Source organism: Oryctolagus cuniculus, chromosome 8 (genome assembly GCF_964237555.1).
Source record: "Oryctolagus cuniculus chromosome 8, mOryCun1.1, whole genome shotgun sequence".
In the NCBI taxonomy this organism is placed as follows: domain Eukaryota; kingdom Metazoa; phylum Chordata; class Mammalia; order Lagomorpha; family Leporidae; genus Oryctolagus; species Oryctolagus cuniculus.
The window spans coordinates 51009290-51032861 of NC_091439.1; the positions used below are offsets into that span (position 1 = coordinate 51009290).

Below are 23572 nucleotides of genomic sequence, written 5' to 3' on the forward strand. Positions count from 1 at the left end.
AATTAATATATTTTTTCATATTGTTTATTTTAAATTTTCATTTATTTTAAATGCAGAGAGACAGAGAGAGGTCTTCCATTCTCCAGTTCACTTACCAAATGTCCATAATAGTCAGAGATGTACCCTAACAATGACAGGAACCAGGAATTCAGTCCAGAACTCATATGTGGCTTGTCCAGACCCAATTATTTGAGCCATTATGTGCTGCCCCCTATGATGTTCATCAGCAGGAAATTTGGATCAGAAATAGAAGATCTGGAACTCAAACCTAGGTACTCCACTTATGGGATGCAGGCATCCCAAAATGTATGTTAACTACTTTCCCAAACACCCACTCCATTATTTATTTCAGTGCTCAAATTGTCCTCCCACATTTGATCACTGAGACCCTTCAATCAGCTTCAGCATCCTTTTTGTTTCCTTTTAGTTTTTTTTTTTTTTTTTTTGACATGTAGAGTGGACAGTGAGAGACAGAGAGAAAGGTCTTCCTTTTCCGTTGGTTCACCCTTCAATGGCCACTATGGCCAGCATGCTGCAGCCGGCGCACCGCGCTGATCCAAAGCCAGGAGCCAGGTGCCTCTCCTTATCTCCCATGTGGGTGCAGGGCCCAAGGACCTGGGCCATCCTCCACTGCACTCCCGGGCCACAGCAGAGAGCTGGACTGGAAGAGGAGCAACCAGGACAGAATCCGGCGCCCCGACCGGGACTAGAACTTGGTGGCGGATTAGCCTGTTGAGCCACGGCACTGGCCCTTCAGCATCCTTTTGACATATTCACTTCAATCTTTGACTCTCTTTACTTCCTATCTGTATTTAATCTTCTTTGCTTCAAGAACGTTTCATATCATTTAGGTTACTTTGAATCTTGATCGTGCTACTTATTAATTAATAAAATGTTCAGGATCATTAGCCATCAGGGAAATGCAAATCAAAACCACAATAAGGTTTCACCTCACCCCGGTTAGAATGGCTCACATACAGAAATCTACCAACAACAGATGCTGGTGAGGATGTGGGGGAAAAGGTACACTAACCCACTGTTGGTGGGAATGCAAACTGATAAAGCCACTATGGAAGTCAGTTTGGAGATTCCTCAGAAACCTGAATATTACCCTACCATACAACCCAGCCATCCCACTCCTTGGAATTTACCCAAAGGAAATTAAATTGGCAAATAAAAGAGCTGTCTGCACCTTAATGTTTATTGCAGCTCAATTCACAATAGCTAAGACCTGGAATCAACCTAAATGCCAATCAACAGTAGACTGGATAAAGAAATTATGGGACACAAGTCCTTGGGCCCTGCACCCACATGGGAGACCAGGAGAAGCACCTGGCTCCTGGCTTCGGATCAGTGCGATGCACCGGCCCCAGCGCAGCGGTCTCTGGAGGGTGAGCCAACAGCAAAAGGAAGACCTTTCTCTCTGTCTCTCTCTCTCTCTCACTGTCCACTCTGCCTGTCAAAAATAAAATAAAATAAAAAGAAATTATGGGACATGGACTCTATAGAATACTATACAGCAGTCAAAAACAATGAAATCCGGTCATTTGCAACAAAATGGATGAATCTGGAAAATATCATGCTGAGTGAAATAAGCCAGTCCCAAAGGGGCAAATATCATATGTTCTCCCTGATCAGTGACAACTAACTGTACACCTAAAAGGAAACCCGTTGAAATGAAATGGACACTATGAGAAACAATGACTTGATCAACCCTTGTCCTGACTGTCGAGGAACAACTTACTACTTTATTCCTTTTAGTATTTTTTTATTCTACTTAGTACCATTGGTTGAACTCTTTAATTAACCCACAATTATTCTTAGGTGTTTAAATTTAACTGAAAAGTGATCCCTTTTAAATATAAGAGTGGGAATAAGAGAGGGAAGAGGAAATGTACAGTTTGGCACATGCCCACTCGCACTTAACCCTAATGGTAGAGTTAGAAACATGCCAGGAGATTCCAATTCAATCCCATCAAGGTGGCATGTACCAATGTCATCTTGTTAAAGTGATCAGTTTAAGTTCATAATTGATCATAATGATAGGATTAAGTGTCAAAGGGAACACATAAACAAGACTAGGGTCTGCTAATAATAACTGATAGAATTAAAAAGGAGAGAACAATCCAACATGAGAAGCAGGATACACAGCAGACTCATAGAATGGCAGATGTCCTAAACAGAACTCTGGCCTCAGAATCAGCCCTTAAGGCATTTGGATATGGCTAAAAAGCCCATGAGAGTATTTCAGGCATGGAAAGCTAAGACACTGTGGCAAAAAAATAAGTTAATCCAAACTTTAAAATTGATCCAGCTATTCAACTAGCTGAAATGGAAGAGTGTGTAAAACAAAAATCTCAATTCCAGTGTACAACCTCAGGATTTATAACTAAAACTTATGTGTGCAATTAAATTATTCTGTTTGTTTTGTTTTTCTTTGCTTTTCATATAAATGGAATACCACCACCTGCTCCACAGATTGGTGTAGGCCAGAGATGAGCATATAAATGAACATTGTCTGTATTGCATTAACTGGTGTTAAAGATTATCATCCTTATTCTCAATTGTAGTGCTATCATGCAGTTGATTTTCCATTATTTTTAGGAATTATGAGCAGATATTTCATATGTGATCTTTCCTAAGCTATTTTACCCAATGCTGGTTGTTAATATGTATAAAGAATCTGTAAAAAGAATAGGAAGTGAGGAACTAATAAGCTTCAAGCACAAAGAAAGGAAGACAGGATAAGGAAATGGGAAAGCTAGTTGCTTGGCTTGATCATTTTTCACAGTGTGTGTGTGTGTGTGTGTGTGTGTGTGTGTTGTATAATATTGCACCATACTCCAATCAAATGAATAAGTATTACATACTAATCAAAAATATTTTAAGAAAAATTTTTAAAAAGAAGATGAAACTAACTTCATGGCTTTTTCTTTTTGACTCTAATTTTCTCCTTTTGAAATGCTCTCACAGCATTCACTAAAAAAAAAAAAAAAGTAAACAATTCTCAACCTTTTCTGTGATTAAGGTAAGCTTCATTCCCCAGTTTTACTGGAAAGTTAGAACAACAACAACAAAAAACTCTTCAAGACCTCTGGCATCTTTCCTCTGCTCCTTGATTCTTCCAGAAATACTAGTGTTAACTTTTAGAAAGAAGGAACAGATAGAGTATCAGAGTTGGCACCACAGGTTCGAGAACCAATTTCACAGCCTCTTGGGACTGGTGGAGAGGTTGTAAAGGATACAACAACTTCTGTGCATCTCTATTTGCACATCTGTAAAATGGATATAAAGAGTTTTTTTTTTTCTTTTAAAGATTTCTTTATCTATTTGAAAGTCAGAATTAGAGAGAGAGGGAGAAACAAAGAGACATCTTTCACCCACAGAACATCCAGTACTGGGCCAAGCCAAAGCTAGGATCCAGGAACTTCTTCCAAGTCTCCCATGAGTGTAGCAGGGGCCTAAGCACGTGGGCCAGCCTTTGTTGCTTCCCAGGCCATTAGCAGGGAGCTGGATTGGAAGTGGAACAGCCAGGACATGAACTGGCACCCACATAGGATCCTGGCGTCATAGGTGGTGGCTTTATCTGTTACCACAACACCAACCCTCCAGACATAAAGAGTTTCACTTCTCATCATTGTAGTGAGTATTATATAGAATAATACCTATGAGAGAAAGTCTGTTAGTAATATGAGATCCAGCATTCTGGAGTAATAATAGTAAAAGCTATCATTTATTGGGAATACTCTTCTTACTAGATTTTTCTCTGTTCCGGTGCTCACAAAATTCCAGTATCATTATCCCTATGTGACAGGAGACTCAGGATCAAAGGGATTAAGTATTGCCCAAAGCCACACAGAAAATAAACAATGGAGCAAATTCAGGCCCAGATGTATCTGATTCCAAAACCTATACTCCTAGGCCACACCCAAATTTTACCACAGACTTCCTCCTATTTGGCTCTAGAAGTTCCAACTATTTTTAAGCAACATCTGCCCTGAAAACCTCTGCCAAGTTGTGTGCTATTGGTTCTAAGTTTGCCAATATAAAAGCCATTCAACTTTCTGGAGAAACATAGTTGATTCATAGCTATGAACTCTTATTTATCTGCTAACACTATACAGTTTTCTGTAAGCAGCAAAACTCTTTTTTTTCTGTATTTTCCTATTTCCTGTATATTAGTTTTATAAATCTCTATTTGTTTTTACCACTATATGAGAAAATGATCAATTTGATTAGAAAGGCTTGAAGTGGTTAACCTTTCAATGAATTGAATAGATAACTTTGTTCACTGAAATAGATTTTCCATGTGAGATAATTATTAGTTAGTAATCCATCCCCATGAATCCTCCCCAAATTTTCACCCATAGAGATTTATCCCTTTTCAATTTCTTCCAAATTTACATTGATAGGTGTTACCAAGTTGCCATGTACTTTTACAAAATTAGTGGTTTTACAAATCAATGTTTTGGATCCTGAACTGGATCAAAAATGATCAAAGACAGCAACAGTGCCTTTTGAATTTGGTGTTTGATATGTAGTACTTTTGAAATTATTTTTTGAAAGTTTATTACATGTTAAATTGCTAAAACTGTGACTATTGTGAATGTTGACATATGATAGTACCCATATGAATTCTGCTATATAGTAGTGACCAGATACTACAAAACCATTAGTGTGTGACCATATACCACAAACCATTTGTGTAATTTACACTACAAAAGAACTTACCATTGCATTATACTACCACTGGAACCTATAGTAACAAGTTAGGGAGCCTAGCCTAGCAGTTAATATGCCTGCCTCCCATATTGGAGAGTATCTGGGATCAATTCCTACCTCAGGCTCTTGACTCCAGATTCCTGCTAATGCAAATTCTGGGAAAAAAAGCATAATGACTCAAGTAATTGGTTTCCTACAACCCATAAGGGAGAACTGGATTGTATTCATGGCTTCACTTCTGGCCCAGCCCCAGTCAGTCTGGACATTTGGTGGAATGAACCAGTGGATGGAAGCTTGCTCTCTCCTACTCTCTCTATTTCTTCCTGTCTCTCAAATAAATAAATAATAAATTTTAAACAAATTTTTAAAAGTTAAAAATCATACTGAATTATTCACCTAGCATTTGTATAATATGTTGTGTGTTTTTTTTTTTTAAGATTTATTTACTTATTTGAAAGTCAGTTACACAGAGAAGGAAAGGCAGAGAGAGAGAGAGAAGTCTTCCATCCGCTGTTTCACTTCTCAAATGGCCTCAAAGGCTGAAACTGTGCTGATCCAAAGCCAGGAGCCAGGAGCTTCTTCCGGGCCTCCCATATGGATGCAGGGGCTCAAAGACTTGGGCCATCTTCCACTGCTTTCCCAGGTCTTAAGCAGAGAGCTGGATCAGAAGTGCAGCAGCCAGGACTTGAATAGGCACCCATATGGGATGCCACCACTGCAGGCAGAAGCTTTACCCGATATGCCACAGCACCAGCCCCATAATATGTTGATCTTTAAGGTTAATATACTGTGAAAAATATATTTGAACCAAATGTTACTATAACCAAATGTTATAATTTTATTCCAAGAATATCCTTAGCAATTTTTATAACCTTCATTTTCTTCAAATTTCTGTATTTTCTTTTTAAAACATCTTTCTGGAATTATTTAAACAGAGTATTATTTTAACCAATTTTGGATGTGCAGCAAAATTGAGCAGTATGGACAGATTCCCTTAAATCTTTCCCCGCAACACATACATAGCCTTCCCTGTTGACAACATCCCCCACCCAGAGTCATGCGTTTATTCCGTTTATACACATTTACAGCATGCACTATGATAATTGTATCCATGCATACAGTGTGTAATGATCACTTTTAAAATGTCAGGAATCAAACTGACACATCTTGATCCAAGTGAAAATTCACACACTTATATGATAGTAGTAACTATTTGTGCAATAAAGCCTTTGGAAAAGTAACTTTGGGGGAAAAATCCCAGAAATTGGCATTTATTTAATTTTAACATAAACATATGATTTCCATGTTTCCTTAGCCTATAAATAATTGTAATTTAAAAGGGGAGGGAGACACTGATTTCCTGCTACTTTTGGAAAAAAATACAGTCCTTAGCACTACCTAAAATATTTACTCTAAATTTAATTAAACTAATACTGTGTTTTCTGAAAACACATTGATAAGAAAACTTTTCAGAGATGTAATAGGTTTAGGACTAAATATGAAATATTTTTTGACAACCTAACGAGTTGAAGAATTTTTATATTATTTTTGCATGTATTTGTAGTACTTCAGAATTAGCTTGAAATAAATGATCTCAGGAATTAATTTAGGAAATAATCAGAGCTGTATAAGCTGAAAACAATAATACTGTGGTGCTATATGTACTTGTTTATTTCCCAGTCATGTAATTAATGAATTAAAATTTATTCAAATAAATTCTGGTAAAAGAATTAAAAAGATTTTGAGATAGATGATGAAACCTTAGTTTTAGAAATACTGTTTTAGATTCATATGTATTTCAGAAGTTAAACATGGAGCTAGTTAGGTTAAGACATTTGAGTTGAGAGTAGAAATGTTAAATTGATCATAAGTTATTTGGGGTAATGTTATCTTCATATAAACATTTAGTTTAGGCATCACTGTTTTACATAGAATCTCTCTTGTATCCTGCCCTGACAAAATTTATACCTTTTTCCGAGGTATCAGATACACACGGGACTTCAACATTCTATCATAAGACCTACCCAACCCAACTGTTTACCTCTGGACAACGCAACCCTACCTCAGAAGCTGAAGGAGGTTGGATATTCCACACATATGGTTGGGAAATGGCACTTGGGTTTTTATAGAAAAGAATGCATGCCCACTAAGAGAGGATTTGATACCTTCTTTGGTTCCCTCTTGGGAAGTGGTGACTACTATACACACTACAAATGTGACAGTCCTGGGATGTGTGGCTATGACTTGTATGAAAATGACAGTGCTGCCTGGGACCACGATAATGGTATATACTCCACACAGATGTACACTCAGAGAGTACAGCAAATTTTAGCTTCCCATAACCCCACAAAGCCTATCTTTTTATATATTGCCTACCAAGCCGTTCACTCACCATTGCAAGCACCAGGCAGGTATTTTGAACACTACCGATCCATTATTAACATAAACAGGCGGAGGTATGCTGCCATGCTTTCCTGCTTGGATGAAGCAGTCAGCAACGTGACCCTGGCCCTGAAGACCTATGGTTTCTATAACAACAGCATTCTCATTTACTCTTCAGATAATGGTGGCCAACCCACGGCAGGAGGAAGTAACTGGCCTCTCAGAGGAAGCAAAGGAACATACTGGGAAGGGGGGATTCGGGCTGTTGGCTTTGTGCATAGTCCACTTCTGAAAAACAAGGGAACAGTATGCAAGGAGCTTGTGCACATCACTGACTGGTACCCCACTCTGATTTCCCTGGCTGAGGGACAGATTGATGAGGACATACAACTGGATGGCTATGATATCTGGGAGACCATAAGTGAAGGCCTTCGCTCACCCCGAGTGGATATTTTGCACAACATTGACCCCATTTACACCAAGGCCAAAAATGGCTCCTGGGCAGCAGGCTATGGGATCTGGAACACTGCAATACAGTCAGCCATCAGGGTGCAGCACTGGAAACTGCTAACGGGAAATCCTGGCTACAGTGACTGGGTTCCTCCTCAATCTTTCAGCAACCTGGGGCCAAACCGGTGGCACAATGAACGGATCACGTTGTCAACTGGCAAAAGCATATGGCTTTTCAACATCACAGCTGACCCCTATGAGAGAGTGGACCTATCTAGCAGGTATCCTGGAATTGTCAAGCAACTCCTCCGGAGGCTCTCACAGTTCAACAAAACAGCTGTGCCTGTCAGGTACCCACCCAAAGACCCCAGAAGTAACCCTCGGCTCAATGGAGGAGTCTGGGGACCATGGTATAAAGAGGAAAACAAGAAAAAAAAGCCAGGCCGTAATAAAGGCACGAAAAAGCAAAAGAAAAGCAAGGCAAAGAAGAAGAAACAGCAGAAAGCAGGTGCATCTCTGAATTGCCATTCAGCTGTTACTCATAGATGACACATTGTTCCTGTTTGGTCCAGTAAGTTCTTAGACTTTCAGCTGTATCCCAGGTCAAGCAAGGTTCGCCAGCAAGGTTGGCTCCATAATAGCACCGCCATAAGCGTCGGGCTTGTTTTCATGTTGTGCCACCTGACCACCACATGGTGACCTGCTCTGCCCCGTGCCAAAGGTGCTACTCCTGCAAGTCACACTTAAAGCAGAATGGAGATGCTCATTTCTTCTGTTCTCCTATTAAAAGTGGTCAGTCATGATGAGTTCAACTGCTGTGTGTCAGCCAATTGACCCAACACTATGCTTTAAATTATGAAAGGGGACTATAACTTGCAATCGATGCATACTAATGGGATGGAAATTACAGGGTAGCACAATTATAAAAACTATCTTTGATAAGGTGCAGTCAATGATTGTGTCACCACAAAGAACTTGAAAAACTTATTAATAGATTCCTGTATCTATCATCTGTATGACACTTGGGCTTTCTATTCAATTCTCTTTCTTTATCATTTCCTTTCCCGTGAAAATAAGATGGTTTTTTCACATGTGAACAGCTTGTGCCTCATTTTATCATGCAAAAGAGAGTGGCAAATACGAATGTCTGAGCATACAACCAAAAATGAATGTAACTGTTTTCTAAACACTTTAATAGAATAACACTTCATTGTAAAGTCCCTAATTTATTTTTACAGAAAAAATATTTTGTTTTCATTAGAATTTATGCAAATAACTTTTAAATTATTTAATTTTACTCTCTACACATCTGTAGAAGAATTTTATTCCATGTCTTGAAAGATTACTAAGCACTGTAATACTATAAATGACTGTAATACCATGTGAATTCATAGACTATAAAAGGAACATTATTCAGAGAAAGAATTATAATCATTGTTCAACCATTATTTTGAATGTAATAAGGTGAATACATTCCTTAAGCATTACATAGAAATTCAGTTTTTGCAGAGTTGAGACAACTTTATTGTTTCTATCATAAACTACTTATGTATCTTAATTATTAAAATGATTTATTATATGGAACTAGCAAATTTAGTGTGACTTTTCTGATCTGTCATCTAGTGAAAATTATATTTCATCATAACAAACAAAAATTTTTACATCTGGGCAGCTGAAGGTATGGTTTCCTAACAACCATAGTCATATAATATGGATTTTACAAATAAATTTGTTTTCACCTAGCTACTACATGGAAAAAAATGCGCATTGATTAATAAATAACATTTATAATAGCCTGCTTTTATACAAAGTGGGTACTGAGGGACAACAGAGAAACTGAAGGTATTGATCCTGCCTGGCATAAAAATCTAGTTTGGGGTGTGGACATTTTGTGTAATAGGATTAAGATGTCACTGGGGACACCCACATCCCTTGCTATGTCAGAGTGCCTGATTTGAATCCTGGCTTTATTTCCAATTCCAGTTTCATGCTAATGCATACCATAGAAGGCAACAGGCAATGACTCAAGTGCTTGAATCCATGCCACTCACATCGAAGACCAGGATTGAATTCCTGGTTACCAGCTTCTGCCTGGCCCAGGCTCAGCAATTGTAGACATTTGGGGAGTGAACCTGTGCAGCACATGGGAGATCTCTCTGTCACTCTGACTTTCAAATAAAAATAAATAAACCTTTTTCTTAAATCTAGTTTGTAACTCACATATACAATCATCATGAGGAATATACAAGGAGTGTTATCTATAATGAAGTTATCATGGGTCATCCATGAGAATAGATTGATGAGGTTCCTATAGGCCTTCGCATCTTGTTGAAACATCTTCTAATGCAAATAACCTCTAAGCCTCATAGTTTATACTTGAAAAGTCATAGATAGCCAGAGCTATGATCTGTGGAGTGACAACTATGATAAGGAAATGTGCATGATGATATAAGCAGCATACCATTAAACTTGTGTATATTAGAATTCAAAGAACTGCCCCTCAGGGTTTCTAGAAATTTGTAAAAGAATCTGTAAACTAGTACTGAAATTAACTAAAATATGCAAATAATTAAAGTTTTTAGTATTTCTAGGATATAGAGTGTATATATAATATGTAGTACAGTATATATATGTCAATATATAATAAGCTATGTATTATAGTTAAATATATTCACTATATTATAATCATATTACATAGTATGCAATTATATATTATATATACTACAGTATATACAGAGTAATATTTACTAGAGTTTCTGTTTTGCCCACTATATTTTTTAAAAGAGTCTTAAAAATTAGAAGAATATTTCAGTGTTTTCCTATCTTGATGAAACAAAGTTATAAATAATTACATGACTTACATTAGATGGTAACATAATTGTGAAAAAATCTGATGATTTGTACACTACAAAATAATTTTGGAAGAAAAATAAGTTTGAGAAATGCCCGGTTAACGTTAAAGGAGTCACTTTATTTAATCCTTATTGGTATTGTAACTATCTGATAGAAAAGTTTTATAATATTTTCCTATTTATTTCACCATAAAACATTGTAGTGCATTGAACAGGAGTAGGATTCTGTGGAATAGATTTTGAAAATTGCTGGTATAAACATAAAATCTTCCAGAAATTCCTAACAAAACTGAAAAGATAGGGAAATAGACAAATTGGAATTATGAAAATTAATTCACAATGAATCCCAGTTGGTTTTACCTGTTATCATGTCATGTTAAGTTCTCCATATATGACCACAACTTTCTCAATGAAAAAGTTTTCTACCTGGAAATGGTTTCACAAATGTTGATTATTTAAAAGAGAATTTCTTCCACCTGCAAGTGGTTCTGGGTAGGGAGTTATTTAAGAGCAGCTTCAGTGCCTTGCCCTTAAACTAAAATCCAGTATCAAAGTCTTATATGAATAATAAACAAAATTCCAAAATGCTCTCACTAAGTCATTGGGTATTTGTAAATGTCCAGAAAGGAAAACACTGTGCACTTGACTTTCATGCCCTACTCCCAGAAATTTTGTTAATAGTGGACCTTTATACTTAGGTGTCCATCTCTTGAACTGTGATCCTCTGATGCATTTCTAGGTTCTCTGTGGCTCTTTGAAGTATAAACTCCACCTACAATAGTTCTAAAATAGAACTCTGAACCTTCTATTGTCAGAAAACAATTTGTGGAACTGTCTGTGTCTGGGATGAGAAAGGACAGAAAAATATTTTCTTCAAATGAAAACAAAGAACACAGCATTTGTGGCCCCTCACCTACTCCAGATTTGTCAAGATTTTCTAAACAATTTCTTACTCTTTCTTACTCTTTTCTTACTTTTCTAATAATTAAGTGAATTTCAGTGAATAATGCAGTTTCTTGGCCAACCCCCTTTAAAAATCTTTAAGGATAGAAAGGAAACTGTCATTCACAGTTGAATAATTATAGAGTTAATACATTTTTACATTGAAATTTTTCCAAGGTACATGAATTTGGCATCAAGATTACCTTCTTAAGCACTTTAGTCATGGCATTCTTGAACACACAAATTGTGAATTCATCAGTAGCAACAGAAGGTGTGTTGGTAGGAAAAACCTGCTTTGCCCAAAGCAGCAAAATTAAAGTGTCATAAGCTAATAGCTACATTGTTTCCTCTTAAGGAAATTAGTTAATATAATTCATTCATTCATTCCACAAATATTTAGTAAATGTTATTGTCAAAGTTCTAGCTCCTTGAGATCCATCAGGAAACAAAATCAATAAATATTCTTACTCTTGTGCAGGTTTCCTTCTAGATGAGTGAGGCAGATAGAAAATAATATACATACTATGCAAAGTGTTTAAAACAAAACATAACTACGGATAAAAGGATGATTCATTCAATACTGTGTTTATCCATCCACTCATTCAGCATTTGGTAAATGCCAAATGTCTTGTATACACTGGGGTGTGAAGACAAGCAAGATCAGACAGGGTCCTTGCCTTCAAAGGGAAGACAGGACAGCAGCCATGGAGCCAATAACCGAACACCTCTCCCTTCCCACCATTCCTTCGATTCCCTTCTTGATCTTTTTCCGTAGTACTTAACACTGTTTATGATATTTCAAATTTTACTTACTGCATGCCTCCTCTCACAAGAGAGCACAGGTTTAAGAAAAATGATTTAGGGGACTGATGGTTGACATAGTGGTTAAGATGCCAACAAAGATACCTACTTCCTGTATTAGAATACCTGGGTTCTGTTCCTGGTTCCATCTCCCAATTCCAGCTTCCTATTAATGCAGAGGCTAGGAGGAACAGGGATGGCTCAAATAGTTGAATTCCTGGCACCCAAATGGGAGACCTATGCATTCCCAACTCTTGCTTTCAACCCAGCTCCTATTGTTTTGGGTACTTGGAAAGTAAACAAGCAAGTGGTGTGGCCTGCCCTGTCCTCCCCATCCCACCCCTGCCTTGGAAATAAATATGCAAATAAATATTTTTTAAAAAAAGAAAAGTAATTTATGTATTGCCTACAACTGTATTGCCAGTGTATAAAACAATGCCTGTCCCATGGCTGGCACTGAATATTTCTTTAAATGAAAGGATAAAATCACATATATCCATATTTTCAGCTCCATTTTCTTGAGTTTCTGCTTTCTACTTCTTGTATAGAGATATTACTGTTGAAAAATGGAACAAATTATCCCTAATAGTTTTCCACCTAATAACAGCAAGAATGTGAATTGCAGAAATTTCAAACATTATAAAAAACTAGCTCTAATAATGTATAGTTACAAGAACAGAGTGTTACAGCTAACGCCAAGAAACAATCACAAAAATGAGATCAAATTTTATCTATATCATCTTTATTACCTAATGGTAGAACATGATTATTCTAATGAATACATTAGCTTAAATGAGGGTTTCCAGACAGGCAAATAATTTTTGTGGATAATTTCTGGTACCAAGTCATGAGAGCATCGCAAGTAACAAGCCTCTACGTCTTCATAGAATTGTGAAGTAAAATGTACTATGCTTCACAGATTTGAGTATTTCATGATAAAACTCTCCAGTTTGGCAGACCAGGATTCTTCTTTTCCAAAGTTATATTTTTCTCTAGTATTTTGTTAGTTTTAGCTCTGTATGAAGTTGACTGATTCATTGTTATGGCATAATTTTTTTTTCATTTTACCTGAAAGGCAGAGAGATCCAGAAACAGATCTTTCTGCCATTTTCATGACACATATTAATACCTATATAAAGAAGGCCCTAATAACAAATTTACTTCAGCCTTGAGAATTATGAATCAGATTATGAATCTGGAATTTTTTCAGCAGACCTTCCATATCCTAAACAGCTAGTACAGAGGTTAAAGGACAGGCTTACCTTTGTCACCTGAACATTTGCTGGAATAAGCAGCAATATAGAGATTAAAGAGGAAACAGAAACAGGAATTTATTGTGTGAATGGAAGAAGCAGTCAAGCATTGTGGCTACCCATGAGCCCAACATGACTGGGAAGACTGGGTACCACTTTTCTATGAAGAAGGAGGAAAATTTCAATTTTGTGGGAAATTATTACTGATTTCTAGGGGAATTCATTGGGTTTAGGGAAGCATGCAATGACCTTAGGCAAAGTCCAATTAATCTGCAGAGTAAATTGTGAATAATTTTTTTCTGGAATATTGAATGAGCAAAATAGAAGACAACAGTGTGTGACAAATCCAGCCAAGTGTGTTGACAGACTATAGTCTTTCTTCTTGCAGTGTTAGTATATGAAAGCTCAGAGAAGGGACTAAAGATCATTGTTTCCTTCCTTGGAGGTCCAACTTTAAGCAGACAAGGAGATACCAAAGTAGCCCCTTTCAACATCTGCTGCTATCTAAGCTCCTTTAATTTAAAGTAACCAGCATCCCAAGACACCATGTTTGAGAGTGAAAGTCCTTGGACATCTTCACAAGGTTACCAAGAAACAAAACCCTTGATTTCACATATTATCTAAACCTACATCTTTTTTTTAATTTCACCATCATCAAACTTCTAGAAGGTCCCTTTCAAAAAAAAAATCATAACATAACTCTTCAGCCAGAGAGTAGACCTCTTCTGACCCTAATGCAATTTCTACTAAAATTGATTGGAGTAATCCCCTATAGCACCTATGAGGTAAGAAATTACAAGCATTTAAAGTCTGACTTTAATTTTTACCATGCATTCAAACTTAACAGCAACAATAGTGTTTTAAGTAAACTCTTTTTCTCATCAAGTTTTACGCAAAGCTGTAAAAGTTAAATTAGCATTTAGAAATTAAGGTCACAGTAGCCAGGATATCCTATGTTCTATCAGCAGGGAGCAGCAAATGGAGTTGTAATGGGGACTGTGTGAGGGAGATGGATGGGAAGATTTCTTCCTTCTGCCTTCCTTTGGTCCCTTTCTCTGCTTTTCCTAGCTTCTGGTTGTTCTCAGGCTCTTTCTGTCCTCACATGCATCCATGGCTCCACATTTTACTTTTTTAAGCAGATTTATTTGTTTATTTAATTTGAAAGAATAATGGGGGTGGGCGGAGCAGATCATGAGTGAGAGATCTTCCATCCACTGCTTCACTTCCCAAATTCCTGCAACAACCAGGGCTAGGCCAGGCCAAATCCAGGTGTCAGGAACTTCATCTGGGCCTCCCACATGTGCAGCAGAGGCCCAAGCACATGGATTGTCATGCACTGCCTTTCAAAGGCTCAAGAAGCTGGACTGGAAGTGGAGCAGCTGATACTGGAACCAGCACTCTAACATGGGATGCCAATATCTCAAGAAGTGGCTTAACCTTCTGCACCACAATGCAAGCCCCTGCATTTTACTTCTTTGGCACTTTGTCTATCCCCAAGTCCCACACCCACTCCTGCCATAGAACTGGGAATGTAGATACCTGTGGCCAACAATGTTACCAACAGTTGAATCCCCTGTCCTGCAGTTTCACAGTATAAAGGGACAAATGTGTTGGGTTACTACCATCCCTTGGTAGCATGAAAATTGAGCACTATCGCTAAACGTTCAAGTCACTGAGAACAGGGGAGTGGAGAGTTATGGTTCAGAGGGAGCAAAAGTGTTTGCAAATCAGCAAGTTAGCTCTGTCTCCCATCAGTTCCAAGCACTTTTAGCTACTTCTATGCCCAAAGCCTGCTTCAGCTTTGGGAACTGATTCATGCTTTTTCCACCTGTCTAAAGAAGAGAGCCATGTGCAAATTTCTGCTGTTTGAGGCCAACACAAAAGCCACCTTTCACAATTCCTGGACCCTTTTTTCTTTTGCCTGGAAGAGAGAGCCAAACTCAAAAGCACCACTTGGGCTACTTGTCCCACCCTACCATCCAGTCTTCTTCCAGCAGGTATTTTCCAGTCTTCTCACTGTGCCTCCTTCTCATCCTGTCGACTTTCTCCAAATCCTGTTATTCAGCCTGTGGGGTGCTCCCTTGTCCCTTTCAGAAATTGATATTTCAAATAGGATGCCATCCTTGTCAGCAAAATAGAGATACTTTTACTTATATTTATTCATTGTTACACTGAAAGCAACTATGAAGTTTCTGGCACAGATCAGTGTCATTATTACTACTTGGAGCAATAACTGCATCAGTTTCCTGTAGGTGATAGAATGACAGCCTTGTGTTTAGGACTTCAGATACAGGGATTGTGTCATAGGAGAGGAACCCTGAAATTATGAATATGGGGCTTTATATAGGAATAGGACAGCAGCCCTTCCTGAGACATAAGAGAGACACCTTCTCTCCCTAGTGTTTTACAATCCTTTGAAAAGGATTCTGGAGAAGGTAAAAGGGGAGGGTTTCCATACCCCCAAATGCAAGCATTTAGCTCTTGGAGAAATAAATTTTATGGTCCTTTGAAGCAGAGCAGATGGTTCCAGATCTCTCTAACACCTTTTAACATCCAAGGTGTGTCTTAACCCAGGTGCCAGTAACTCTTGGTCAGAAAACTAATTATGCAGAAAAAAAGGAAAACATCCACTTACTGATACAGACCAGTAGTTGTCTTTCGATTGGAGGATGAAGCAGAGATTGACAGCAGAAGGTATTAGGGAAGCATCTGGTGTGAAGGAAGTATTTTAAAACTGAATTACAGTAATGCAGTAAAAAACCACTAAACTATACACTTTGAAAGGCCAAATCCTGGGCTGGTATTGTGGCTCGGCAGGTAAAGTTACCACCTGTGAAGCCAGCATTCCATAGGAGTGCCTTTTCCCATCCCAGATGTTCCACTCCCAATCCAGCTCCTTGCTTGTGACCTAGGGAAATCAGCAGAAGATGGCCAAGTGCTTGGATCCATGCCACCTACATGGGAGACTCAGATGAAGCTCCTGGCTTCGGGCTGACCCAGACTTGGATGATGCGGACACTTGGGGAGTGAACCAACTGTTGGAAGACTGACCTCTCTGTATCTTCCTTTCTCTCTGTAACTGACTTTCAAATAAATAGATATTTTTAAGAAAAAAAAGGGTAAATCATATAGCAGGTAAATTTCCTCAATAAAACTGTTAAATGCAAGGCACCAGTTGGAGTAAAAATTTACAATAATTATAACAATAAAATATCAGCCCCCAGATAGATTGTAAGTTCCTACAAATCAGTAAGAGAACATATTAGGCACTTCAGAAAAGATGATATACAAATAGGCTATATATATACATATATATATATATAATTTGCTCTAAATCATTAGACATTAGAGAAATTAATATAGCAAATTAAAATCATCATGCTAAAAGCACTACACAACTATCAGAAAGGCCGAAATGAAAATGGCAGTACCAAGGCTTGGTAACTATGTGGAACAACTCAGTGAAAGATTCAGTGAGAGTGTAAATTAATACAACTGCATTAGAAAACTTTGGGATTACATTCATGAAAGTTGAACGTATATACTCCTATGACCCAGAAATTCACTCCTACATACATATCCAATAGAAATGTACCAAAAGTCACATAAAGGTTTAAATCACAGCAGCATTTTTCATAGTACCTCAACACTAGAAAAAAATACCAAATATTCATCAACAAAAGAATGAGTAAATAGTGGTATCCTCATTTAATGGAATGTTACTCCCTTTGTCACTGGCTAATATCCCTAGCAGCTCAAAGTTTCTATTGTGGCTCACTTCTGCTTCAAGACCCTAAAGCTTCCAATGCACCTAGTGTCCTCCAAAGTTGTTTAAAGTTTTCAGTTAAATTCTAGGGAGAGATGGAACCCCAGCCACCCTCAACTATTGTGGACCCTACCACAGGAGCAACAGCACCATACATGGGTGAAAGAGTAAAGGTCACCTTTTGCTTCATTTTAATTCTAAGATTTCTGCCCCCAGGGGGAGCTTAAGACACAGGTGAATTTGTGCCACCCACTCTATGCTAGGACAAGAAGAGTACTTCTTGCATATTCATTTACCCCATTTTAGGAGGAAAAAGATATTTGTTTCCCCTAGCTCAGAAACCATAGCTGCAGAAAGGATTCCTCCATGGTCTGCTTATTGGCTGCAAATAAGGTTTGCTTTGTGTGACAATTCCTTCCTTCCGGTGTGTTTCTTAATGGAACTCACCAGGAAGTAGGTCCACAATTCTGAGTGGGGGACATATTCAGGGAGTTATGAGCAAAGGAATTACTGGGAGGGGACACAAGTGGTATTTCTGGGCTTTTGTTACTATTTTTATCTGTGTGCAGTTTATGGGGATCTGTTCACTTTCTAAAAATTTGTTGAACTATACATTTATGGTTTGTGTATTTTTCTGTATTTTTGTTATAGTTCTCACCTACCCCACTGCTACTAGAGTCTATATTTACAGTAGGCATGTGTCCCATGTTCTTATCCTAGGATATAACATTTCCACTCCCAGGTATTTACTGAAACCCAGGGATAAAACTAAGACATATGCAGTAGATTGTCTTGCATACTGTGATATTCCATTAACATGAAACACAGAAGTAAAAAGGCTGATTTACTCACTTGGCATTTTCATCTCTTTTTTTTTCTGTATTAATGTGAAAATAAAATGAAACTCATGATGAAAGCAACATTCTAAGTGGAGTTGGGGGGCCATTAAGGAAACAGGATTTATGCAATTGTCAATATGCTGCCTAGGAATATGGACTTCAGTCACCTCTACTCTATTTTTTTTTAGATTTTAGAAGTTTTTATTTTTTTAACTTTTATTTAGTAAATATATGTTTCCAAAGTACAGTTTATGGATTACAATGGCTTCCCCCCCCCCAATAACTTCCCTTCCACTCGCACCCCTCCCATCTCCCGCTCCCTCTCCCATTCCATTCACATCAAGATTCATTTTCAATTATTTTTATATACAGAAGATCAATTTAGTATATGTTAAGTAAAGATTTCATCAGTTTGCACCCACACAGAAACACAAAGTGTAAAATACTGTTTCAGTACTAGTTATAGCATTACTTCACATTGGACAACACATTAAGGACTCTCTGTAGGCCTCTGGAATCACCAGAGTGTCCAGATAATTACATTATGTTCAGAGACTCAAGATCAATCTTTTTTTTTTTTATTTTTTTTTTATTTTTTTTGACAGGCAGAGTGGACAGTGAGAGAGAGAGAGAGAGAGACAGAGAGAAAGGTCTTCCTTTGCCGTTGGTTCACCCTCCAATGGCCGCCGCGGCCAGCGCGCTGCGGCCGGCGCACCGCACCGATCCGATGGCAGGAGCCAGGAGCCAGGTGCTTTTCCTGGTCTCCCATGGGGTGCAGGGCCCAAGCACCTGGGCCATCCTCCACTGCACTCCCGGGCCACAGCAGAGAGCTGGCCTGGAAGAGGGGCAACCGGGACAGAATCCGGCGCCCCGACCGGGACTAGAACCCGGTGTGCCGGCGCCGCTAGGCGGAGGATTAGCCTAGTGAGCCGCGGCGCCGGCCTCAAGATCAATCTTAATAGGTTATGGGACTCTTGTTTTAGGGACATGTTTGCTTTTTACTGAATATATACACTCTTTTACCTTCTGACAATCATTTATCCCTGTTTTGTTTGTTTGTTTTTTGGTCAACATTCAATGGATGTTTCCTACAAAGGAATTTTTACCACTTTGTAATAAATCAGCATTGCTTGACCACATAAGCTCCAATTTTCTTTGAAACACTGATGCAGAGATATCTGTACCTGTGTCTCCCAAATTGCAATTCCTAAGACCCCAAATACAACTCTTTAAAACAAAAGATTCATTTATATATTTATTTGAAAGGCAGAGTGACAGAGAGAGGGGGGAGACATAGATGAGAGAGAGCAAGTGTGCTTCCATCTGTTGTTTCATTCCCCAAATGCCCACAATAGCCATAACTGGGCCAGGCTAAAGCCAGGAGCCAGGACTACCACATGGGTGGCAGGGGCCCATTCGGTTTAAATATCATCTGCTTCTTCCCAGGATGCATTAGCAGGAAGCTAGATCAGAGGCAGAGCAGCCAGGAGTTGAACCAGGCCTCCAAAATGGGATGCAGGCATCTCAAGCAGTAGCTTAACCCACTGCATCACAACACTCACTTGAGTTTTTTTTACTTTTATAGTTTCTTAGCTTATATCGTTTGACATTACCCAGGACACAGAAGTTAGTGGAACCTGAACATCCATCCCCATTACAGGTTATAGATGATGACTTCAGGTTTGTTTCAACTGGTTGAGGCTGAATAGAATTAATTTTACAATTAATTTTAAATCTACTTCCTTTAAAATTGAATCATGAAACAGAAGTAATGTGAATAATCATATTGAATGCTAAGTGCAATAAATTCTGTATATTCATTTAATTCACAGTTGAGTCATGTCCAATAATCACAGTCCAGGCTCAGTGTCTATATGAATTGCTAATGCATATAATTTAAAATTGGAAGTCATGGGTCCAGCATGCATGACTTTCTGATTGTATGAGACTTGAGAAAACTCTAATTCTTCTGAATCCCTCTCTATTGTTCTTACCTTTTCAGTGACTGTCCTTGCATTTCTCTGCATTGCCTCATTCCAGTGTACCACACTTTCTTCCACTTACTCCTGTCACCCCACTCCCCACTCCTTTCTTTTCCTATTCTTATTTTTCCATTCCTCTACTTAAGTAACTACAATTTATTTAATATCCTTAAAAACTAACCCAAACTTGTTCCTTCTGTTAAAATTTAACACATTAGATTTGTGCCTCTATCTTTTAAAAAATCTTTGCGTAAACTTTTATTCTGGGATGCATTTTTCCAAATATCTCTACTCTAACCTAATGTAAAAGTAAAAAACACTATCATTCAGAAATGAATATTTTACCAAAGAAATTACTATAAACTTGAAAGACAGTGATCATAGTCAGGTAGTGATCAGATTTCAAGAACAGATGATTGTGTCCACCATTACCAGAAAGATTAATAATTACCTTTGGGTAAATATTCATGTTAAATTTTGATGATATAAATTATTTCCAGAGTTAATTGTAGTTGTTTAAAACTATTTGTGACTATATCTAAAAACTTTGTCTTGTTATATTTCCTAATGGAAAAAAAATGTTGACAAGACATTAATTTTTCTGGGGGCCGGCGCCTTGGTTCACTTGGTTAATCCTCCGCCTGCGGCGCTGGCATCCCCTATGGGAGCTGGATTCTGTCCTGGCTGCTCCTCTTCCACTCTAGCTCTCTGCTGTGGCCCGGGAAGGCAGTGGAGGATGGCCCAAGTGCTTGGGCGCCTGCACCCGCATGGGAGACCAGGAGGAAGCACTTGGCTCCTTGCTTTGGATCAGCACAGTGCGCTGGCCTTAGCGGCCATTTGGGGGGTGAACCAATGGAAGGAAGACCTTTCTCTCTGTCTGTCTCTCTCACTGTCTAACTCTGCCTGTCAAATAAAAAAATTTTAAAAAGAGCCAAAAAAAGATAAAAAAGACATTAATTTTATAAGAATTCATGTTATTACCCTATATGTTCTAACAATAAATAATATTATGCTTTGTGGATTGTGAATCGTTAATCTTTATGAACATTATTTTCTATTTGCTTCAATTGTGCCTATTTTGATGCACATCATCAGTTTTGTAAGTAAAATTTAAATTTAATGTAAACACTTGTGAGTAAAAAGATGTTATTTTCAATTAACTTCATCAATGTTTGAAAGTGAATAGTTTATTAAATTATATTCTACCAAGTTTAAGACATTGATGGACTTGTCACAGTACCTACTTTAAATTGTATTGTTAAAGAATTTTTATCAGATAATTTTGAATTATTATTAAGTAAGTTGAATAATAAATTTGAAAAACTAGGAGCTATTTTATGAGTTATCTAAATTCATCTCTAAATTTCACCTAATTGTTCCTATTTAAAAAAGTGATCATTTCAATAAACTTGAGGTTATTAATATATTATTTTTCATTTTGTCCCTGTAAACACCAATTGAACATTTTTCAACAATGAATTATTCTGAATTTTTAATAATTCATAAAAGCCTTATTTTTAATGTCCTAGTTTCCTTATTATTAGTAGTAATTTAAAACCTGATTTATTTGCCTTTAAAGCCTCTTTCTCTCTTGACATTTATCCCTTTATAAATAGCCAGTTAGTGAGCTGAGGCATTTCATTAGCTGATTTGGATGCTGTATATGCTCATGGAATACTGCCAAACAGATCCATGAAAATTTTCCCTGTGGTTGTTTGCCCTTTCTCTTACATTAAAAGTATTGTGCATATTATTTCCTTGCAAGATACACTTTTCTGACATCTGACTTCTAAAGTTCACTATCTCAATATTGTGGAGTAAAAAACCATGAACATGTAGATTTCAACTATTTTTCAAAGGGCCTAACATCTCTTTATCCTACAAAGTGTACTATTAACATTGTTACTATTAATATTTAATATTTCTCTTGAGAGCCTTGAAGTCTACTTCAAGATATGAATCTATTGTAGCACTTATAAATAATGTGCTATGGGTCAATTTTGCCATGCTCAAGTCATTCACCCAATTCTCACCTTATAATCCCAGCATGTATTGTCTTTGACAGTCTCTAGTAGTCAGAAATTAAACAATGTTACCAGCTGAACTTCATATAATTGTGAAAAGAGAGAGAATGTCAACTACATTAAAAAAATCAATAACTTTATTTGCCAGGAAAGATTCATAGTCAGGGAAGGTTATTCTTTACTTATAAAATAGGTGTATAAATAAAAATAATACTACCATATTATTATTGCTAATAATAGATATATACAATTTATCATGAATAATAATAAAAATAAAGATACCAAGAGGATTATTTAAACGTATATCACTGTGAAATACATTATAAGAGGTATTAGTGTAAAGTCATTAGAACTCATGAGTAGATTAAAATGCTCTTAAAACTTCTGTAGTTGACTTTATTTTTTTAATATTTATTCATTTATTTGAAAGAGTTACACAGAGAGAGAGAGATAGGCAGAGAAAGAGAGAGAGAGAGGTCTTCCATCATGTGGTTCACTCCCCAATTGGCCGCAACTGCCAGAGCTGCACCAATCTGAAGCCAGGAGCCAAGAGCTTCCTCCAGGTCTCCCATGTGGGTGCAGGGGCCCAAAGACTTGGGCTATCTTCTACTGCTTTCCCAGGCCATAGCAGAGAGCTGGATTGGAAGTAGAGCAGCTGGGACTCAAACCGGCGCCCATATGGGATGCCTGCACAGCAAGCAGTGGCTTTACCCATTATGCCACAACACCAGCCTGGAGTTGACTTTCTAAAGTAAATCTATAACTAAACAATTGAAGTTATTGGGAGATAAAATTTTAGCTCAGTCTAAGCAAGAACTTTTTAGCAATTAGTGTTGCTTTCATTGGAACTTGACAACCTGTGAAATTGTTACATTTCCTGTTTGAAAGAAATTTCATAGAAATGGAATCACTTTATGCACATGACATATCTAGGCCCCATGTATTAGGAAGAGCTAGACAGTCATCCTCAGCATAGGACATTCTAACAGCTTGAGTCCAAAGCCACCCGAAACTTCCACCAGCAAAATGGATGCCTAAAGTTTTGTAATCCATGGTGCCTTCCCAGCCCTGATTCTAACTAGTCTATACAGGTACTTCAAAATCTTTATGGAAAATGGAATTAACAGAGAACTTTATTCAGGTGCAAAAACATTTTTAAATCTATGTATATGAATAGTCTTCACAAAGTTCATGGCAAATGTGTACTATGGAAAAAACTATGCATAGATTTTTAAAATTTTTGCACCAAAAATAAACTTAAAATTCCATTTTGCTCTGAATTTTTTGAAGTTTAGACAAAATGGGTATATACCTCTGTACACAATCTGCTGATCTTTTTTACCTTCAACTCAAATCAATATAAAAAAAAAACAACAGATTCTATACTAAGAAGCTCATGAGAATAAGAATGAACTTAATCTGACTCCAATTTTCTCCCTCATGATTTAATTTTTGTGGATGTTATAAGCTGTCTCAAAGTTTTTTCCAACAGTATCTCCAAAGGATATAAGACCAACTTTAGTTAGACTCTTTCATTTTCATGTGCCTTTTGCAATTTT

At 37.5% G+C, this 23572-nt stretch overlaps 2 protein-coding genes across 27 annotated transcripts in view; one reads left to right on the forward strand and one right to left on the reverse strand.

Annotated features, from left to right (window-relative positions):
• The window catches only part of ARSJ (arylsulfatase family member J), a 99388-nt gene extending 90242 nt beyond the window's left edge, over positions 1-9146 (forward strand). Inside the window, exon 2 of the mRNA XM_002717173.5 lies at positions 6702-9146. Coding sequence (XP_002717219.2) covers positions 6702-8103 — 1402 coding nt within the window. The 3' untranslated portion in view covers positions 8104-9146. The remainder of the gene's footprint in view (positions 1-6701) is intronic.
• LOC127483154 (translation initiation factor IF-2) overlaps positions 1-23572 on the reverse strand; it is a 335580-nt gene that overhangs the window by 185325 nt on the left and 126683 nt on the right. The gene's annotated exons all lie outside the window — the stretch shown is intronic.